General features: G+C 39.0%; 1 protein-coding gene across 1 annotated transcript; it reads left to right on the top strand.

Annotated features, from left to right (window-relative positions):
- The first annotated feature begins 6,407 nt into the window (after positions 1–6,407).
- Positions 6,408–7,232, top strand: LOC115740746. Its single transcript, XM_030674327.2, has one exon. It carries the CDS (start codon positions 6,509–6,511, stop codon positions 7,157–7,159), a length of 651 nt encoding a protein of 216 aa, XP_030530187.1. The 5' UTR covers positions 6,408–6,508; the 3' UTR covers positions 7,160–7,232.
- Positions 7,233–16,442: the final 9,210 nt, after the last annotated feature.

Here is a 16,442-nt window from a genome sequence, read left to right as displayed (position 1 = left end):
TTGAAAGTTTTAAGATTCGAATGTACCTTTGTGACAAGTTTTAGGATTCAATTACGCTTTCGTGACAACGTTTAGATTTTTCAATGCACTTTTCCTTGCCATTGCTCTTGGAAAAACGAAGAAGAAGAAGAAGAAGTAGGACCTCTAGTTTACCTCGTCGATGAACTTTCCAAAGCAAGAATATCTTCCGTGGCGACGAAAGCTACAGTGGCCTTTGACTTCAGCCCCTCCCCACTTTCCTTGTGGGAGAAGCTCCGGAGATGTTCAACCACTGTCTTCTTCTCCCTCATGATTGATCCATCCGTTTGATTACAGTTTGGGGGAAATGGTAAAAAAAAAAAAAAAACATTATTAATGTCTTTCTTAATGGCGAAGGGTTGTTGGAAAGTGTCTTGGATTAGCTTTCGCTAAACAAAGTAACTAACTTTTTTTTTTCTCATCAATCAAGTCTATAACAATGTAATCGATTTTACAGGATTTTAGTTAGATCTTTATCGACCGTTCTTGAAATTTTAAATTATTAGACGAATACGTAATTTAATAGGGAGTAGTATTTGGGATTTCTATTCGAATGATGCTCAAGATATGAAGACCGATTCCCCGAAATCGATGAATGAAATAATACGACAAAATGCATGATGTATACTTGAGAAGATATATCATACTTAAACGCCTAGTTATAATCTGATGTTTTGTGAATCAACGCTTACTTCATTAGTGAGTATTTCTAATTCTCCTTACCCTTTTTTTTTCGTACCTAAATCCTGAAAGCATCCCTTGCTGGGTCGACCGTGCATAAAGTCCAATGGATTCCATCCAACAATGTCACACGCGCACACACACAAACTTGTCAAAGTAAACACCAAAAAGCAAGCCTCTTCTTAGACACGTTTTTGTTTTTGTTTTTTTCATTAAAAGAAGCAAAACAAACATGGGTGGTGCCCCTACCAATAATGATGGGTCTGCTTTTCTTATGTCGGACAGCTTTGCTAAGGAAACCCAAGCAAAGCGGATCTATCAATTGAATCAACTCAAATAATGTATCTTAGCCTCTTGCCATTCAATATGAAACTGATTCTACTTCAGTTGATTTTTTTCCTCCTTCTTCTTTCTATTTTCCTTCCTTAGGAAGGCAAACAGCCCTCAATTCAATAAGACCACAGCTTTTCATTTCGTGTGGTACAATGGAAAATAGGGCAGCACGAAGAATGTACAAAGAATCAAAAGAGGACGCCAGAGAAACTTGGGGTTAAAGGAAATAATATGCCGATAACCTAAAGTCTCGCCTAAGAATATGGATTTATCAATCTTATAAATGTTGGGATTGAAATTGAGAAACTATTACGAATTCGTCTCTTACATTTTGAATTTGCCCTTTTTTTTTTTCTCAAAGCACGATCCATGGGTCGACTCTATCCGACTCCGAATCGTCGGCCAGTAGTCTCGTGACAGGTGTGGGGTTGCTCCAAGACATTGGATCCTCCTTTCACTTAGCCTAGTACACAAGTGTCGACCCACCAAAATTGAGGAGAAAACAAGAGAGAGAGAGAGAGAGAGAGAGAGAGAGAGAGGAAATCAAAAGTATTGGAAAAGAGGGAAGCTAAGGGTAATGGTGGATCATCCACCCCTCAAGATGAGTTCCTTGAGGTGGATTCTACAAGCAATTCAGCAACTTTTCCATTATTTTCTTTTCTTCTTTCCCCCTTTTTTTTTTTTTATTTTTATTTTAATTTTGTTGGCTAGCTATGGAATTATTTTGGAGAAAAATAGTATCGACAGCCATGGACACGTCATTTTCAATCAATAGTGAGTTGAAGAAGAAAGCTCTTGGTTAGCTTGGAGGGATTGAGATCATTTATGTGCTTGCTTTGCAAAAGTTGGGTAGCTTGTAAATTCACTATTATTTATTTATTTATTTATTGTGGCATCGACATTCCCTTCCTTTCTTACACGTAGAATGGTGACCTGCCATGTCTTTAAAAAGTGACACGTGGCAAAATCCGTTTTATTGCCAAAATTTCAGGATTTTAGAACCGTGAAATTTCTAGAACAAACCATGGACGAGTTGCTAAGCAAATCTGTCAAAATCGAGAGTACTCAAAATGTTAATTCCAAATTTCTTAAGCTTAACTTTTTTTTAGAGATCTAGACGGCTGTGCTGGCTACGGTGGCGGCAGCGGCCGCGGCCAGACGGCGGAAGATCACGGGGCACAGGCGAGGTTTTAACTTTGAGCAAACCGGTGTTGCGCTACATAGGCAAAGCCCCGTGCAGCCACACACGTTCACTTTCTTGACTTTTCCATCTTCTGATTACAGGCCACGTGTGGAGGCGCGGTAGTTGAATTAATACGCAACCACCTGCGCAAAATGGCTGGCATCGATTCATCGTCGCCGTCAAATTTGCGAGTGGGGAGAGCAGCGTTTGGTGCTGCAAATGATCGCATGGGCTGTGTTTTGTGCATGGATGTGAGTTCATCTTGACGTCGTGACGGGAGTCGAACTCGTGAGGTCGTGTCGCCATCTTCGATCTGCACCTCGAGGTTGATCGTGGACGTTCGGCCTATTTCGACCCTCTGTCAATTCACATGGTCGTACACGATAACACCAAGGGCCACCAATCCGAAATCAGATCGGAGGTGAAAAACGACGACCAGATTAGGGTTTCCGCCGGCTTGCTTTTTGTTTTTTTTTTTTAACTTTTCATTTAACATTTATGAAGTTCTTTATTTCAATGTTGAAAATCCAAAACCTTCTAAAATACACGAAAAACTGTCGTATAGAATTGTTTGCAGTCTTAATGAATTTTTCGCAACAAAAATGCACTTCTCTCACTTCGACGAATTTAAAGGAAATTGCCTCCGTTTGTTTCGTAGTAAATACGACATTTCTATAAAATGTTTTCTAGGATAATGATAATTTCTTTTTGATGTTTAGCTGGAACCCGAAATTGAACTGGAAAATATTTTCTATAATTTAGTATGGAAAACCTGATTTGATTTTTCTCAATAGACATACACTATTCGGGCGTCGGTAACTTACGCATTGGTAGCTGCGGAATCGGGTAGGGGAACTAGAGTCTTGAGTCTGGCCTCCATGGACCTCGACTCGGGTGCTAGGGATCGGGGCAAGGGCACCTGGGTCCTAGGTGCCTCCTCGACGGACTTCGCGAGCATTGGGATCTCGGGCCCGGTCTCGATGGACTTGGGCATAGCCTTTGTGGTCCCGAGCTCGACCTCGATGGAACCCGAGCCTGAGCGTTAGAGACCCGATCCTAAATGCCCACGACTTGGGAACAACGTTGGGATTTCCGTACATAAGCGTAAAGTTTCGAGTCCACGTGTTGATAATTAGTCATATTTTGTAAAATGATTTTTTATTTTCTAAAGCGAAAATCATTCTCTTGATTTAAGCATAAGTTTTTGTTGACTAGAAAAATCTGTTCCTTTTAACTCATTTTCATAAGAGAATCAAATGCCGAAAGAATGAGAATTATATTTTTTGCGAAACAAATGGAGCACTTACAAAAAAAAAAAAAAATTTACCTTTCCTAAGTCAAAACCATTTGGCCCCTAACTATCGAGCACTTGTTCCAAGATCAAAGTTAGTCAAAGTGATGCTTTACTTGCATGGACTCAACTCCATTCCTCGTCATGTCCCACCAATCAAATTGCTTTTACTAGCCTCTACAGCACGGCAATTTATTTGTTTTGACATTGAGGACGAAGTGAGAGCAACCTCTCATTCAATCAGTCCCGTGTCCCTTTAAGTAATAATTGCTTCCAAAGAGGGGCCTTCCACTATTCTCCAGAACAATTTCTCTTTTTTCATAATCATCTTCATAAGTATCCAATGTGTAGACCTCTATTGGAAGAGCCCAAGAACCGCGGGTTCGTTCTTTTATTAATGAATCCGGAAAATTCTCGGTGCCGCCTCGGTCGCTAATTCAATCCTGAACCCTAGCTTTTGCGAAAAGGAGACGTAATATCGACAGTATATGAGCATCCTTGTGCTATTGCGCAAGTATCATGAGTCTCACTCGGACCTAATTTAGATAGTTTATCGAGCATCTTAAGAAAGTTCGAGCAAGTTAAAACTCAGAGAGATAGTGAGACAATTAGGTAGCAATTAGCTTTAGACATAATGCATGGGAGGTTACTATTTTATGGGGCCTTCAACAAGATTGAGTAGCAAATTGACATGTGCAGTGGATTCCAAGCCGCAATTGAGCTCGAAAATAAATATTTATGCAAGTGCAATATGAGCCATCAGCTTTAATTAAAACAATGTATGTCTTTGAACTGAGTTAATTACATGTACTTATAACATACAAAGCTTATCAAGGCAATTATGAAGTAGCTTTACACACTGGTTACTGTCATGTTATAAAAGAAACTACATGCGTTGACGAGATGCTTTTTCTAGTTTAAACACTTATTTATCGCATCGAAAGAGTTACTTTCATAATAATTTGCTTTCAATATCTAAGATTACTAACCAAAAGGATAAACTCTTGATTTGATGTGGGTTAAAAACTTCTAATGCAAAATGTGATCCCCGGCACAACAAAGAAGTAAACACAACGAAAAATTTAAGGAATGCAGGTATCAATATATGTAAATCTCGAAAAGTTACTAACTACACAAAGTAATTAGTAAAGTCGAACAAGTGGCCAGATACCTTTTCTCGTGAATCGGATAATCACCTCAATAGGATAAACAAAGGCTTAATAGGTCATGGGCACGCGGAGTACTCCATGAGCCTCCACATGCCATATGTATGCGCCTGTGTCCTTGAACCATAGAAAATATTTCAGAATTGTTTCGCCGGAATTGTTCCATGGCAAAATATTTTTCATCGAAAATCGCGCTTTGATTTTTAAATGTGATAAGAGGGTTCTCTTATGATTTTGGACAGGAGAGTTCCGGATAGTCGGAAAAAATCAATGCACGAAATTTGTACAAAATCCAATTGCATTACACAAATATTGTCTCGACCAAAGTTTAACTTGATGGTGAGAGTCTACAAGTACAAATCCAAAGGAATCGATATAGATGAAATTGAAAGGAAGTGCACAAACATGAACCGAACCAGAGTTTGAGTAGATGGTATGGCACGGTAAGCACATTTCCGTTCAATAATAACGAACCAATGCACGCTATCAGAGTTTGCCTTGACGACAATGCCTTGAATACATTTCGATAATGCACAAGAGTTTGACTCAATAGCACGGTATTTGCGATAAAGATAAATACCGGAGTTTAACTCGACGACGAGAATCCGAAAGTTATAAGTTAGGAAAGTAAATGCAATAAGATGAGTAAAGATGAGAGAAATTTATTGATTTGTTTGGGGGGCTTTCTCTGTGGATGCCTGGAGGTATTTATAATGGTTGGAATGGTAAATGCTGTAATCCTTGTGTGCCAATAGTTGCCGCATTCCTCGGTGTTTTTGAATTCTTTTTGACGTAGTCTTCAAGCGATTAGTTGGAAGCGGTTAGTTGACTCCACATAACTGGTGATGTTGGCGTCTTTCTTTAATTTCCATTTGTGTCAATCAGACCCATATTTTGCGCATCTTGGGGCTTGTAAGTTTGAAAATCCAGTGATCGTCGATAGGACACTTACCAGCTCTCTTTCGATTGTAAGGGATATGCCCATGTCCTCCATATTCTACAGACTCCTTGACTTGTCCTTAGAGACTGTTCGAACCTTATTCGTCTTGAAACTACTTTCCCGCTATGGAATTCAAGGAAATAACTTTTATATACTTTGGCGCTCCTTGAAAAGACCTTAAATCCGGCAGGACTACTTCTTGTTGGCTCTCAATTTGCTAACGGGTTTAATGATTTCTTCAAATGATACCTATCAGTATCACCACGTGTTCTGCACGAACCTCCTTTATTCTATCTCGACGTGCCTTTCTCACCCATGTTGACTCTTCACGTGTTCTGCTCAAGTGTCTGACCCCTCACGTGCTTTGCATGTGTGTTGACTCTTCATGTGTTCTGCTCGAGTGTCCGACCCCTCACGTGCTTTGCATGTGTGTTGATCCTTCACGTGCTCCGCACATGTATTGATCTTTCATGCGTGTTAGCATGCGCTTCGAGGGGCGAGTTGTTTCGAGTGCCGACAAAAATAAATAAAAAAATTTGCACGTAGAAGTTATTATTTTCTAGGGGCATCAAAATACACACACTTGAAGTTCCAAGTCTTCGACCCGACCCAAAAAAAAAAAAAAAAATCCAAGTCATGGCCAAAAGAGAGAAATCCAGGGCACCATCTCGAAGCTTTTATCTTCACTTTAGAGTGAAGACAACGCGCCACGGTGGAGCGTGATAAGGTATTAATTTCATTTAATTTCAAAAGATTAATAATTTTCCTCTCCCTTTATATAGCTCTCCCCTATCTCCCTCCTCCTCAACCTAAACCCCAAAAACAAAAACAGAAAAAGACGAAAAAACCCCTCTCTCTCTCTCTCTCTCTCTCTCTCTCTCTCTCTCTCTCTCATAATGGAGATGGAGCCGAGGACGCCGGAGGTGGCGAAGAAGCTGTGGAGCGTCGTACGGGCGGTGGTGTTCATGATGAGGAAGGGCTTGTTCTCCAAGAGCAAGCTGATGATGGACCTCCACGTCATGCTCAAGCGCGGCAAGCTCGCCGGCAAGGCCATAGGCAACCTCATGCTCCAACACTACTCGGCCTTCACCTGCCGCTCCGACGACGACGTCGCCTGCGTCTCCGCCTCCTTGGCTTCCCGCGAGTACGAGTTCAGCTGCAGCAACACCCCCGCCAACAACTCCTTCTTCCACAAGCGCGGCAAGCACCACCGCCGCCACCACCACCACACCCACGGCCACCGCCGCCACCTCGGGCGCTACAACGACGCGGGGGCCATCAGCGCCGTCCAGAAGGTGCTCGAGATGCTAAACAGCGCCGACGTCGTGGAGGCGTCGCCCATGCTGCTGCCGGGGTTCGGGAAGAGCCCCGCGGTGAGGCAGCTGAGGATCACGGACTCGCCGTTCCCGCTGAAGGACGACGACGGAGACGACGGCAAGGTCGACGTGGCGGCCGAGGAGTTCATCCGGAAGTTCTACACGGACCTGAAGCTGCAGAAAACCATGGCCCCGGTGGAGTCCCCGTATCATTATGGCGTGTGGGGTTGAGCGATGATGATGGGATGCGACGACGTTTTCCGACATGGCGGGCTTTTTCTTCCTGGCGGTCGTGAATCTGGAGGAATTGCCTTCGATACGGGTTTCCGTTGACGGGGGTCATGAGCATGATTCAGATGCATTTCACAAGCCCTAACGTGACAAATGCTAGAACATGTAGGGATCGGATTACCAAATCGGTTTTACGAGGGGAAAACGCGATCGGATCTTACCGGGCGTCGAAAACGACTCAGTTTGGATGTCCACTTACGGTTCGCACGGTCTCTTCGTAAACCCGTTTGGTAAATCAATCTTTATACTTTTAGCGTTAATCGGCTCGAAAAATACTTTCGGACAGTGGCAAGACTGACTTGCCTATATGAAATACTTGGGCTATGAAATGGAGCCTGCTAGCAACTCTCTAATTGCAGCAAGTTAGGAGGAGTTGGTTTTTTCTTTCTAGGATTTGTCTTTTCCCGTCTTTTTTATGGTAATTCCTCTCTTGATGGCTACCGTTGATAAGGAAAGAGGAAAGGAACGAAAGAGATATGGATTTCTCCCTCTCAAATTTTAGTCTTATTTCCTTCTACCGATGCTGGAAATATCGGGTTCGACCTATAAAATCAATCGGCAAAATGGGCATGATCATGCGAAACGAAATTCCACGTATCATACTTATTCGACAAAGCTCGATTACAATTCGGCACCGAACAGCGACGGGACAAGCATGGTACCGCGACATCTATGAATGTGGCACAGCCTATGTAGCGGTTGGTGAGAAAGGGAAGTGGGTGCATAACTCTAGCGGTCGAAATTTGGCTGCCTAGTTGGAAGGTCACTTCGAAGCGGTACTGAAAATTAATGACGAGCGAGAGGGCCGCTCGCGACACGACGACGTTCGCCGGCGGGCCGAATCCTACGAGTTTTCCGCACTTCCAGGGATGAATTCAGGAAGCAGAGAATCTTGGTCTGGTCCGAACAATGTTTCGATCAGAGTTTGCAGGGAAAGATGCTCTGTGCTCTGTACATCTATTTCGTGCAAGGGACCTTTTTGCTTTTTGGGTATGGGGTTTTCTTTTTTTCTTTTTCTTAATAATGAGTTTTGCATGAGAAATTAACTAGGAGTTTAATTAGGTAAAGGGGAATAAAATATGCCGGGTCTTACCAGCATTTCGAGAGCAAGCACAAAAGCGAATTCAAATGAGAATAGCGGCACTTTTTTTATTCTTTTCGGTCGAAATAATATCGGTACTTACATAATGAAAGTGTTTCCTTGATATAGTTATGGACAATCTCGATGGCTGCGGCGATACTCTGATGTTGGAAGTACAGAGTTCACATTAGATGAACTTGCGACATTGCTGCTGAAGGAATTGATCGTGCATTATATAATGGGAAAATTACCGAAGAAGTTGACCTCGCCGGTCCTCCCCTCTGGCCTTGGCGATCGGCTAAAGAAAGAATAAAAAAGGGAGGAAAAAACGAAAAGAAAAATAAAAAAATAAAAAATATTAAAATATTATTATGAATTATGTATGTCGGTGCCGATCGCGCCACATAAGATTCTTGGCTACCTTGTCGCGAGTTTCTAATCAAAATTATTATGATAGACTAAATTGACACGAACGAAAAAATTCTAAGACTCAATTGATAAAGAAGAAGAGGTTTATGATTGAATTCGAATAATTACAATTAGTCGGATTGATAACTTTTTAGGTAATTCTCCCATCATATAACTATGTGGATTCTGTATTCTTAAGAGAAACCCAACATTTATTTTGCTTTTTTTATTTTATTTTATATATTTATGGTGGCCTGTCACATTGAAATCCAGGCAATACCATCCCAATGAAATTATGTTAAGTGTTGGGTGAAATGAACCACGTGCACATGGCGGTAGTTGTGCTAACTAATCCGACAAGGCTTCTGAGCATGAACCGCTAGACAGCTCGCGCTCAAAGCTTTGAGAATTTTCGACTGGTCCCGACTGAAATTCTAAAAGTACTTCCCACTCTCGCCAAACCCTATGTATAACATAATATCACGGGAAATTCCAAACTGATACACATTTAATAATTTATCCTATATTAGTTTTTTTAATCATAAAAAATTTCAAATCAATGCGCGTGTGACAAATTTGCCAAAAATTAATTTTTTCATCACTAAAAATCCCAAAGTAGTACGTCTACGACAAATTTACCATCCGTTAATTTTTTGTTAAATTGGATTAATACCAAGAAAAATTTTAAATCGGTACACTCGTGATAAACGGAGGATAAAAATCATAAACTAGTACACCTATCAACTATCACGTGTAATCTAACTCAGCAATTTAATAGTAAAACTTAACGAAAGGCGGCGGACGGTAAATTTATCACAGGTGTATCCGTTTGGAGTTTTCGATGGTAAAAAAATTAGTTCGGGATTAGATTTGTCACATGTGTATCAATTGGGGATTTTTCGTGGTGTTAACCTCATCAATTATGAAGCGACATATCTTCATTTTTTTTTTTTGCTCAAAATTATGATGTTAGAAGACAAATTAGGTTTTGAAAATTATTGTAGAACGTTCTGTGGGGTAACCATGGTCATGGGTCATTTGTTACTCCAACAAGGCTGCTCGTTTAAGTGGTACGTCTCACTTAACCACCGTGCCACCCGATCGAAACAAAACAAAGAAAAAATTTATATAATGAAGCGTGTTTAAGTATGTCTCATTTATTTAAAAACCTGTCGAGAGCTTATCGTGTTGCTTTGGACATTAATTGCACGACCAAATCATTTTTTTTTAATAATCAAGCATTAACAACTCAAACTCAATCATTGCGAATCATGATAGTTGGCATCGGACGCTTCTTAAAACCGCTTAGACAAAGTTTTGTAGGATCACATCGTATACGGGTCGTGTCCCATATTGGCACACGTGCGAAAACACATTCACGTGTATTCACATTTATAAAAAAAAAAATGCGGGGGGGTTTTTTTTTTTCTTGTCAAAGTGTGCGGGTTATTTTGTAGTATGAATGCATAGTTTAACGTTTAGTTATTCTATGATTTCCGCCTTGCACGTAAATTGGACTTTTTGCCTAAGTTGAATTGTCGGTATATATAGTATGATAATAGGGGTTAGAAAGATTTGCATTTAGGATCTTCTGCTGGCATACCATGTAAAATTTCGCAATATTATAGCCAACTATTCTAAAAACAAAGAAACTTAAGATATTAGATGAAAGGGTCGTTAAATCATCTTTAATGAAATATGATTTTGTCCATTTTATCATACCGCTTTAGTATTGTAATACTTCTTCATGAATAACATGGATATTTAGTAGAACAAAAAGTTAAAGGTTTGAATTGTTAATATCACGCGTAAAAACATAATGAAATAGAGAGTAAATATGAAAAAGATAAATCGAGATGCAAAGTTCATTTTGGTTCATCCTTAGACTAGGGTTACATCTAGCAAATGATTTTACTATAATTAACACTTTATATATCTCTGTTACAACTCTCAATTAAAGCAAAAAGAGGTTATATATAACAATAGTTGTCAACGGACCCAAGCCCGAACTCCCAATTAAAAGACATGCTCAAACTATAAAAAAGGTTCTCCAGCGTTTCAAGAGTACTCTTCCCTTACAACCCTGTTGGGACGAGACCCTCGTACATTCCTGTCGACGGGGAGAATGAACCAAACCTCAATATAAATGCACTTAGATCTAATTCTTTCGTAATGGAGAGTAAACTTTAAAAAAAAAAATCAAAAGGAAAAGAAAGAGTAGAGATAGGAATGAGTGAGTTTTGGAGAAAAAGGACCTCAAAATCAAGAGTAGGTGAAAGGTTTGAAAACTCGTGATGTGATGGGGTTGCTCCATGATTGGTCTCGTCTCTCTCAAGCACTTAAGGCGACCTGGTCCCTTACCTAAAGCAAATTGAAGCTTTGAGCTAATGCTTATCTTGACATTTTACATTCGCCTTTTCCACATTTTTGTGGCTATGGAAAAATTAACGGAAAAAGGGAGAAAAAAAAGATAAAAAAAAAATGTTAGAACAGGCAAAAGAGACACGTGTCATGCGTATCTCACGATACCGACCGTCTGATTCCGACCGTGGGGGCGTGTCTCATGTCTGGCACGACCTCAATCATTGAGGTTTTCGATCTCTTCTTTCAACCTAGCTACTCCTCTTATTGGTCGAAATTCAATCATGTTTTCTTGAGTCTGATAATTGGGCGGTTAAGATATTTTAGGGTCGTTTGATTGAACGAAAACTGTTTTCTCAAAATTATTTTTTTAGACTTCGCTGGTATTTGAACGATCGAAAACTAATTAATTACAGAATTGCGTTTTTCATGGACTGACAACAACAAGCTTAAATTTAGAGAAAATAACTTCCATTTTTGACAAGAAGAAAATTATTTTTCCTATATCACCAAACAAATAAAAATGACTCATTGTCTTTGAAAATGATTTTCATGAAAAATATTTTCTTTTATCATGAAATTTCTAGTGGACTCACCCCTAGTTGTGAAATGGAGTTTACAATCTGCCATCATCAATCGGCTATATCCGGCGTTTGACTCGTTCGCGTAGGTCGAGCTCGAATGATGTGTACTTAACCGAGTATTCATGCTTCCGTGACTCCATTGAATTGATCCCCTCTTGAATACGATCCCTGTTGGGAAATTTCTGTCCTCTCTTTTGTTACGGACAATTCCTAAGATTGTTCTGAGCCGATTTTGATGAAGTGACGTCTCGCTTCTAGAGACGACATTTTCGGGTTGGCAATGCTCGATCGAGTCGGTCTTCTCGACGCAAACGCTTCATAACCCTAGATCTAGCACGGGCCATTATTAGCGACCAAGTTGATGCGTCGATAATGATGGAGAGTCGCACTTCGCAGCTCCTTGGTATCGGTTTAATTACGCGTACTTTGCAATTTGCATCGCGAGATAAACGTGTGGGTCGCTTGCATTCTTTCCTTCATTACTGATGATCAGTATTGCTTTCTTATATTAATCTAACTAAAGGGTCACACCTGCGGTCATTGCGCTTTAACATTATGGACACTTGAACATGTTAATTGGTAGCTAAGAAACAAACAGTACGGGCTAGAAGATATATTGGTGAAGGGTTCATGATTACTTTATCCCACGGAGAAAAAAAAAAGTTCTCAATTGCTTATGGAATAGTTTGCTTCCAACAAGCATAAGAACATCGATTTTCGACTTTTATTTGTCCCCCGATAACAACGCCGAACGGGACGGATCGGAGACTATATACAATAGCGCGTAAATTACACGAAGCAAAGTGTGATTAGATCTAAACGATACTCATTCACTTGGTTAAGAAATCGCAATCACTATTGGATAAGGCCATGGTTTCGTCTTTCCACAGGGTGATAGACACGCAGAAACACAATAAGAGCAAAAAAAAAAAAGCTAGCAAGCTATGGGGAGATACGTCTCGCTTGCTTTCGCTTTTGAATAAATCAAAGTCACGTAATGCTGCTGCCCGAGATTCCAAAAAGCGTGAAGCTTTAAGACAAATGGGTGTCGGGTTTCATGGTTAAAATAGTATTCCGACAAGAATAAAGGAGTAACAAGAGGGGAAAAAAAGAAAGGCAAAGTGGTGAACATGCTTTTCGTTGTGGGGTTGTGGTGTAGTAGACCCGCAATTGAAGCGAAAATCGATGGTCTGGTGGCTTCAAAAGTCAAGGGTGGATGTGACGTGGTGCCCAGGAAAAGCCATGGTTCTTTGGAGCATTGACAGACATAATCATGGAGTTTTGTTCCTGAGGAAATTGTTTTCCTAGGGTTGGATAATATTGTTGTTGCTTTGCATGAAGTGGGAGAAAAAGGGTGTGTCTTTAAGAGCTTGAGCACATTGTTAAACTTGTGTCTCGAGAGTTCCTTTCGATATTTGTCGGAAGACACTGGACGACCATGGTTTCAATAGTAAGGATGTTCTTAGAGATAGTTTGATATAGACTATTACCGTGACGAGAGGTGCTATCACTTTTGTAAGTTGTTTGATCGAGTGCTTACAATAATTCTTAGAAAGCGGATCATATTCGATCTTAAAGTGTTCCGTTTATAAAATATGTATCGTCGAGCACACTAATCATATCGCTTCATGACATAGCTATGACGCTACAACCATAATTCGGCCATAGTCGTGCTAAACGAGCATTGAATCAATAACCATGACAATTGTGATTCTACCTAGGAGAAGTAGATGAGATTAGGTAAATTTTATGAATTTCCAAGTTCTATGAAAGCTTTTGTAGAAAAAATACGTTCTTTTTTGCAACTTTCCTTCTTCATGTTGTTGAAATCTTAGGCTCCATTTGTTTCATGGAAAATGAATAATTTGAAAAATATTTTCCTAAAAATGATCCTCAATGTTGCTTACATGAATGGATGGACGAAAAAAAAAATCACCGTGCATGAAAATGTTCAGGGATAAATTACTGTCGGTAAAATATTTGTTATTGGCTAATTATCTTATACGATATAAAAAAATTATTTTTAGAGAAATATTTTTCAAATCATTCATTTTTCGCGAAACAAATGAAACATTAAAGTCATTTTGATTATGTTCCTTTGAGAAGGGATTTCCTCTCTAAGCTGAAACAGAAGAAGCCTGTGAATGAAACATCAGGCCCAAGCGAGGTATGTATGTAGAGTTTCGGCATGAGCATTATGCAGATTTATGGCTCAAGTTATCTCCAATGTCAAGGCCCCGTAAAGCCCAATTGGCTAATTGGGCTGTTGTAGGTTCTCATTTCTACATTTATTAGGGTTAAACAGATCCAGGATGCTAGGGTCTTACAAGAAGAATACCTACATTATCCTTACACACGCTATGCCCGTTAAATGGGCGGATCGGGTCGGAAATGGTTTGACCCAAATTGACCCATTCAACCTATATCGATCTATTTATATCCAATATAATTTTTGCGGCCCGTACTGGTCCCAACTCATACTCAATTGATGTATATTTCCAAAATACATCCATATTAATCATACCCATCCATTCCTATGAAAATTCATACCCATCCATTCAATCTACTTTAAGGTTTTCATGTCATGTTAGGTGGCCAGAATTTTATCTTAAATTAACATACCCAAGGCTATGGAATTTGGGTGTGGGTCTTTTGTCGAAATTAAATGGCCTTTCTTTTTCTTTTTCTTTTTTATTACAATGGCAACTTGGTACATTTGCATTTACTAGGTTGTCACTAATGATTGACGAATAATTTTTTTATTTTCTATTCGTTTTTCATTTTTTCCGTTCCATTAGAATGCTTTTGCCTTCATTTTTAAATTTCAAAGATTCAAATGTTCTGAAAATTGTATAATAATGTTATAAGATTAAAGTTGAACTTATGTACTGTTGTGTGTGTCTATACATACATACATACATACATACATACATACATACATGAAAGATCTGAGGTGTCCGGTATTCATGCAAAGCTAGCGAAAATTAAAAGAAAGAGAAATAAAAAATCACTTCAAGTACTCATTTGTTATTCTTCTTCGGATAATATCCTATTTTATGCATCTCACTCGTCAAATAACGCTCCACAAACGTCTACTTTTTATTTTCTAAAATAGAGAAAAAAATTTCTGAGCTTTTACCGTAAAAGGGAAAAAAAAATTACGACTGAAAAAGTAGGAACATGTTGAATGATATTTGATGCCTTTGGAGGAACAGTCAAGAAGGGGTAGAGAAAATGCCTCGGGCCCAAAAAAAAAAAAAAAATTGCCTCGGACCCGTTCATCTTCAATGCAAAAGTTCCTTCATGGTCATACAAATTAATCAACGATTTGGAACAACAGGTGGGGGAAAGCGAAGAAAACGCGATAGAGAATCATCAAATGCATTCCAGAATTTCACACAATCTTTATCACTTAGTTTTCGATTTTTTGGAAATATATTAGCCGATGAATTAGTCATTGTTATTTTTGTTTCTTTAGTATCTTTAGTGGTTCCTATACATGTCATGTTCAATGGATTATTTACAAGTGGTATTTTTTTTTTGATCAAATACAAGTGGCATTCAAACTCTTATTTTTTTTAAACTAAAACTGCAATTAAAGCCTGTCAGTAGGACACCCACGGCCCATGGGGCTTAGAAATCGAACGTGCCTTTAATACCGTAGTGGCAGTACATAAGTGGGTCATTTAGTTATACTTTTATGACTCATTTATTAGGTATTGGTTTTCTGTTAACCCCTTTTGATCCACTTTGGCTTCATTTGAGTGATGTGGAAAATATTTTGATGAAAAAGATCGCATATATTGCTTGAAATAATTAGTCAATAAAAAATATTTTTATTATCGACAACCATTTGTTTCCAACTCCGATTTAAGCCGACGTGGCTCGTTGGAAATCCGACGTGGCTTATTTTTATTAAAATTTGAGTTGACGTGGCTCACCGGAATTGACATTGGAGTGAGCGTTTTCAAAAAATTTGGTACTAAAGTGATCGTTTTGAAAGTTTTGGCAATGAAGTGATAGTTTTTCAAAAAAAATTGATACTTAAGTAATTGTTTTAAAAGTTTTGGAACTCAATTGAGCGCCGTACAAAAATTTTAGCACTTGTAGTATACTTAAGCCCATTAATATCATTTTTCGACATTTTGTCCAATTAGATGATTTGAAATTTTTGACTTGTGGGTTGACAAAATATTTCTCTAGACTGGTTCTACAACTTTCCCCTGATATTATTCGGCTATTTTACATAATCAGTACAATTTGAGATCTTCCGGATGTTCTTTCCAAGAAAAAAAAAATAAGAATTTCAGAATTTAAGTAGCTGTTAGAAGAGGACTAGGATCATATATCCAGTTTTCCATTTGAAGTTTGGAAGAATTTATTTGATCTTCCAAATTTGAAAATGATAGATACTAATAATCTACAGCAAAGGACAAAAAAACATGTGTGTGACAATAGATAAACACAAATATGGTTACACCCACTTTGCGGGAGAAACGAGAGTTATCTCTGAGTTCATTTGAAAGTAATTTGGCAAGATGTTCAAGCACAATAACTCTATTGTTCATTAAATCTGCAAATACGAAATAGTTGACGATGTTTTTGTGCCAAACAATTGACGAAAATGTCTTCTCTATCGCCACTAGTTCACTTTTCTAGTAAGATGCAATGTGAAATGTCAACTTAGTGTTCAATTTGGATATTACTGCTTGTTCACCTCCCGCTATATCTTAATTGCATTTCTGACTAATCAATTATCCATGGTAAACCGTATTTCCCTTGGCAATTG

The sequence above is a fragment of the Rhodamnia argentea genome, chromosome 4 (assembly GCF_020921035.1).
Source record: "Rhodamnia argentea isolate NSW1041297 chromosome 4, ASM2092103v1, whole genome shotgun sequence".
NCBI lineage: Eukaryota > Viridiplantae > Streptophyta > Magnoliopsida > Myrtales > Myrtaceae > Rhodamnia > Rhodamnia argentea.
Note: the sequence above shows the minus strand (reverse complement) of the source record. Positions and strands in the feature narration are given on the sequence as shown.

Bases quoted from the DNA above. Each gene is read 5' to 3' on its own strand.
- LOC115740746 (XM_030674327.2), top strand. From the start codon at position 6,509: ATGGAGATGGAGCCGAGGACGCCGGAGGTGGCGAAGAAGCTGTGGAGC.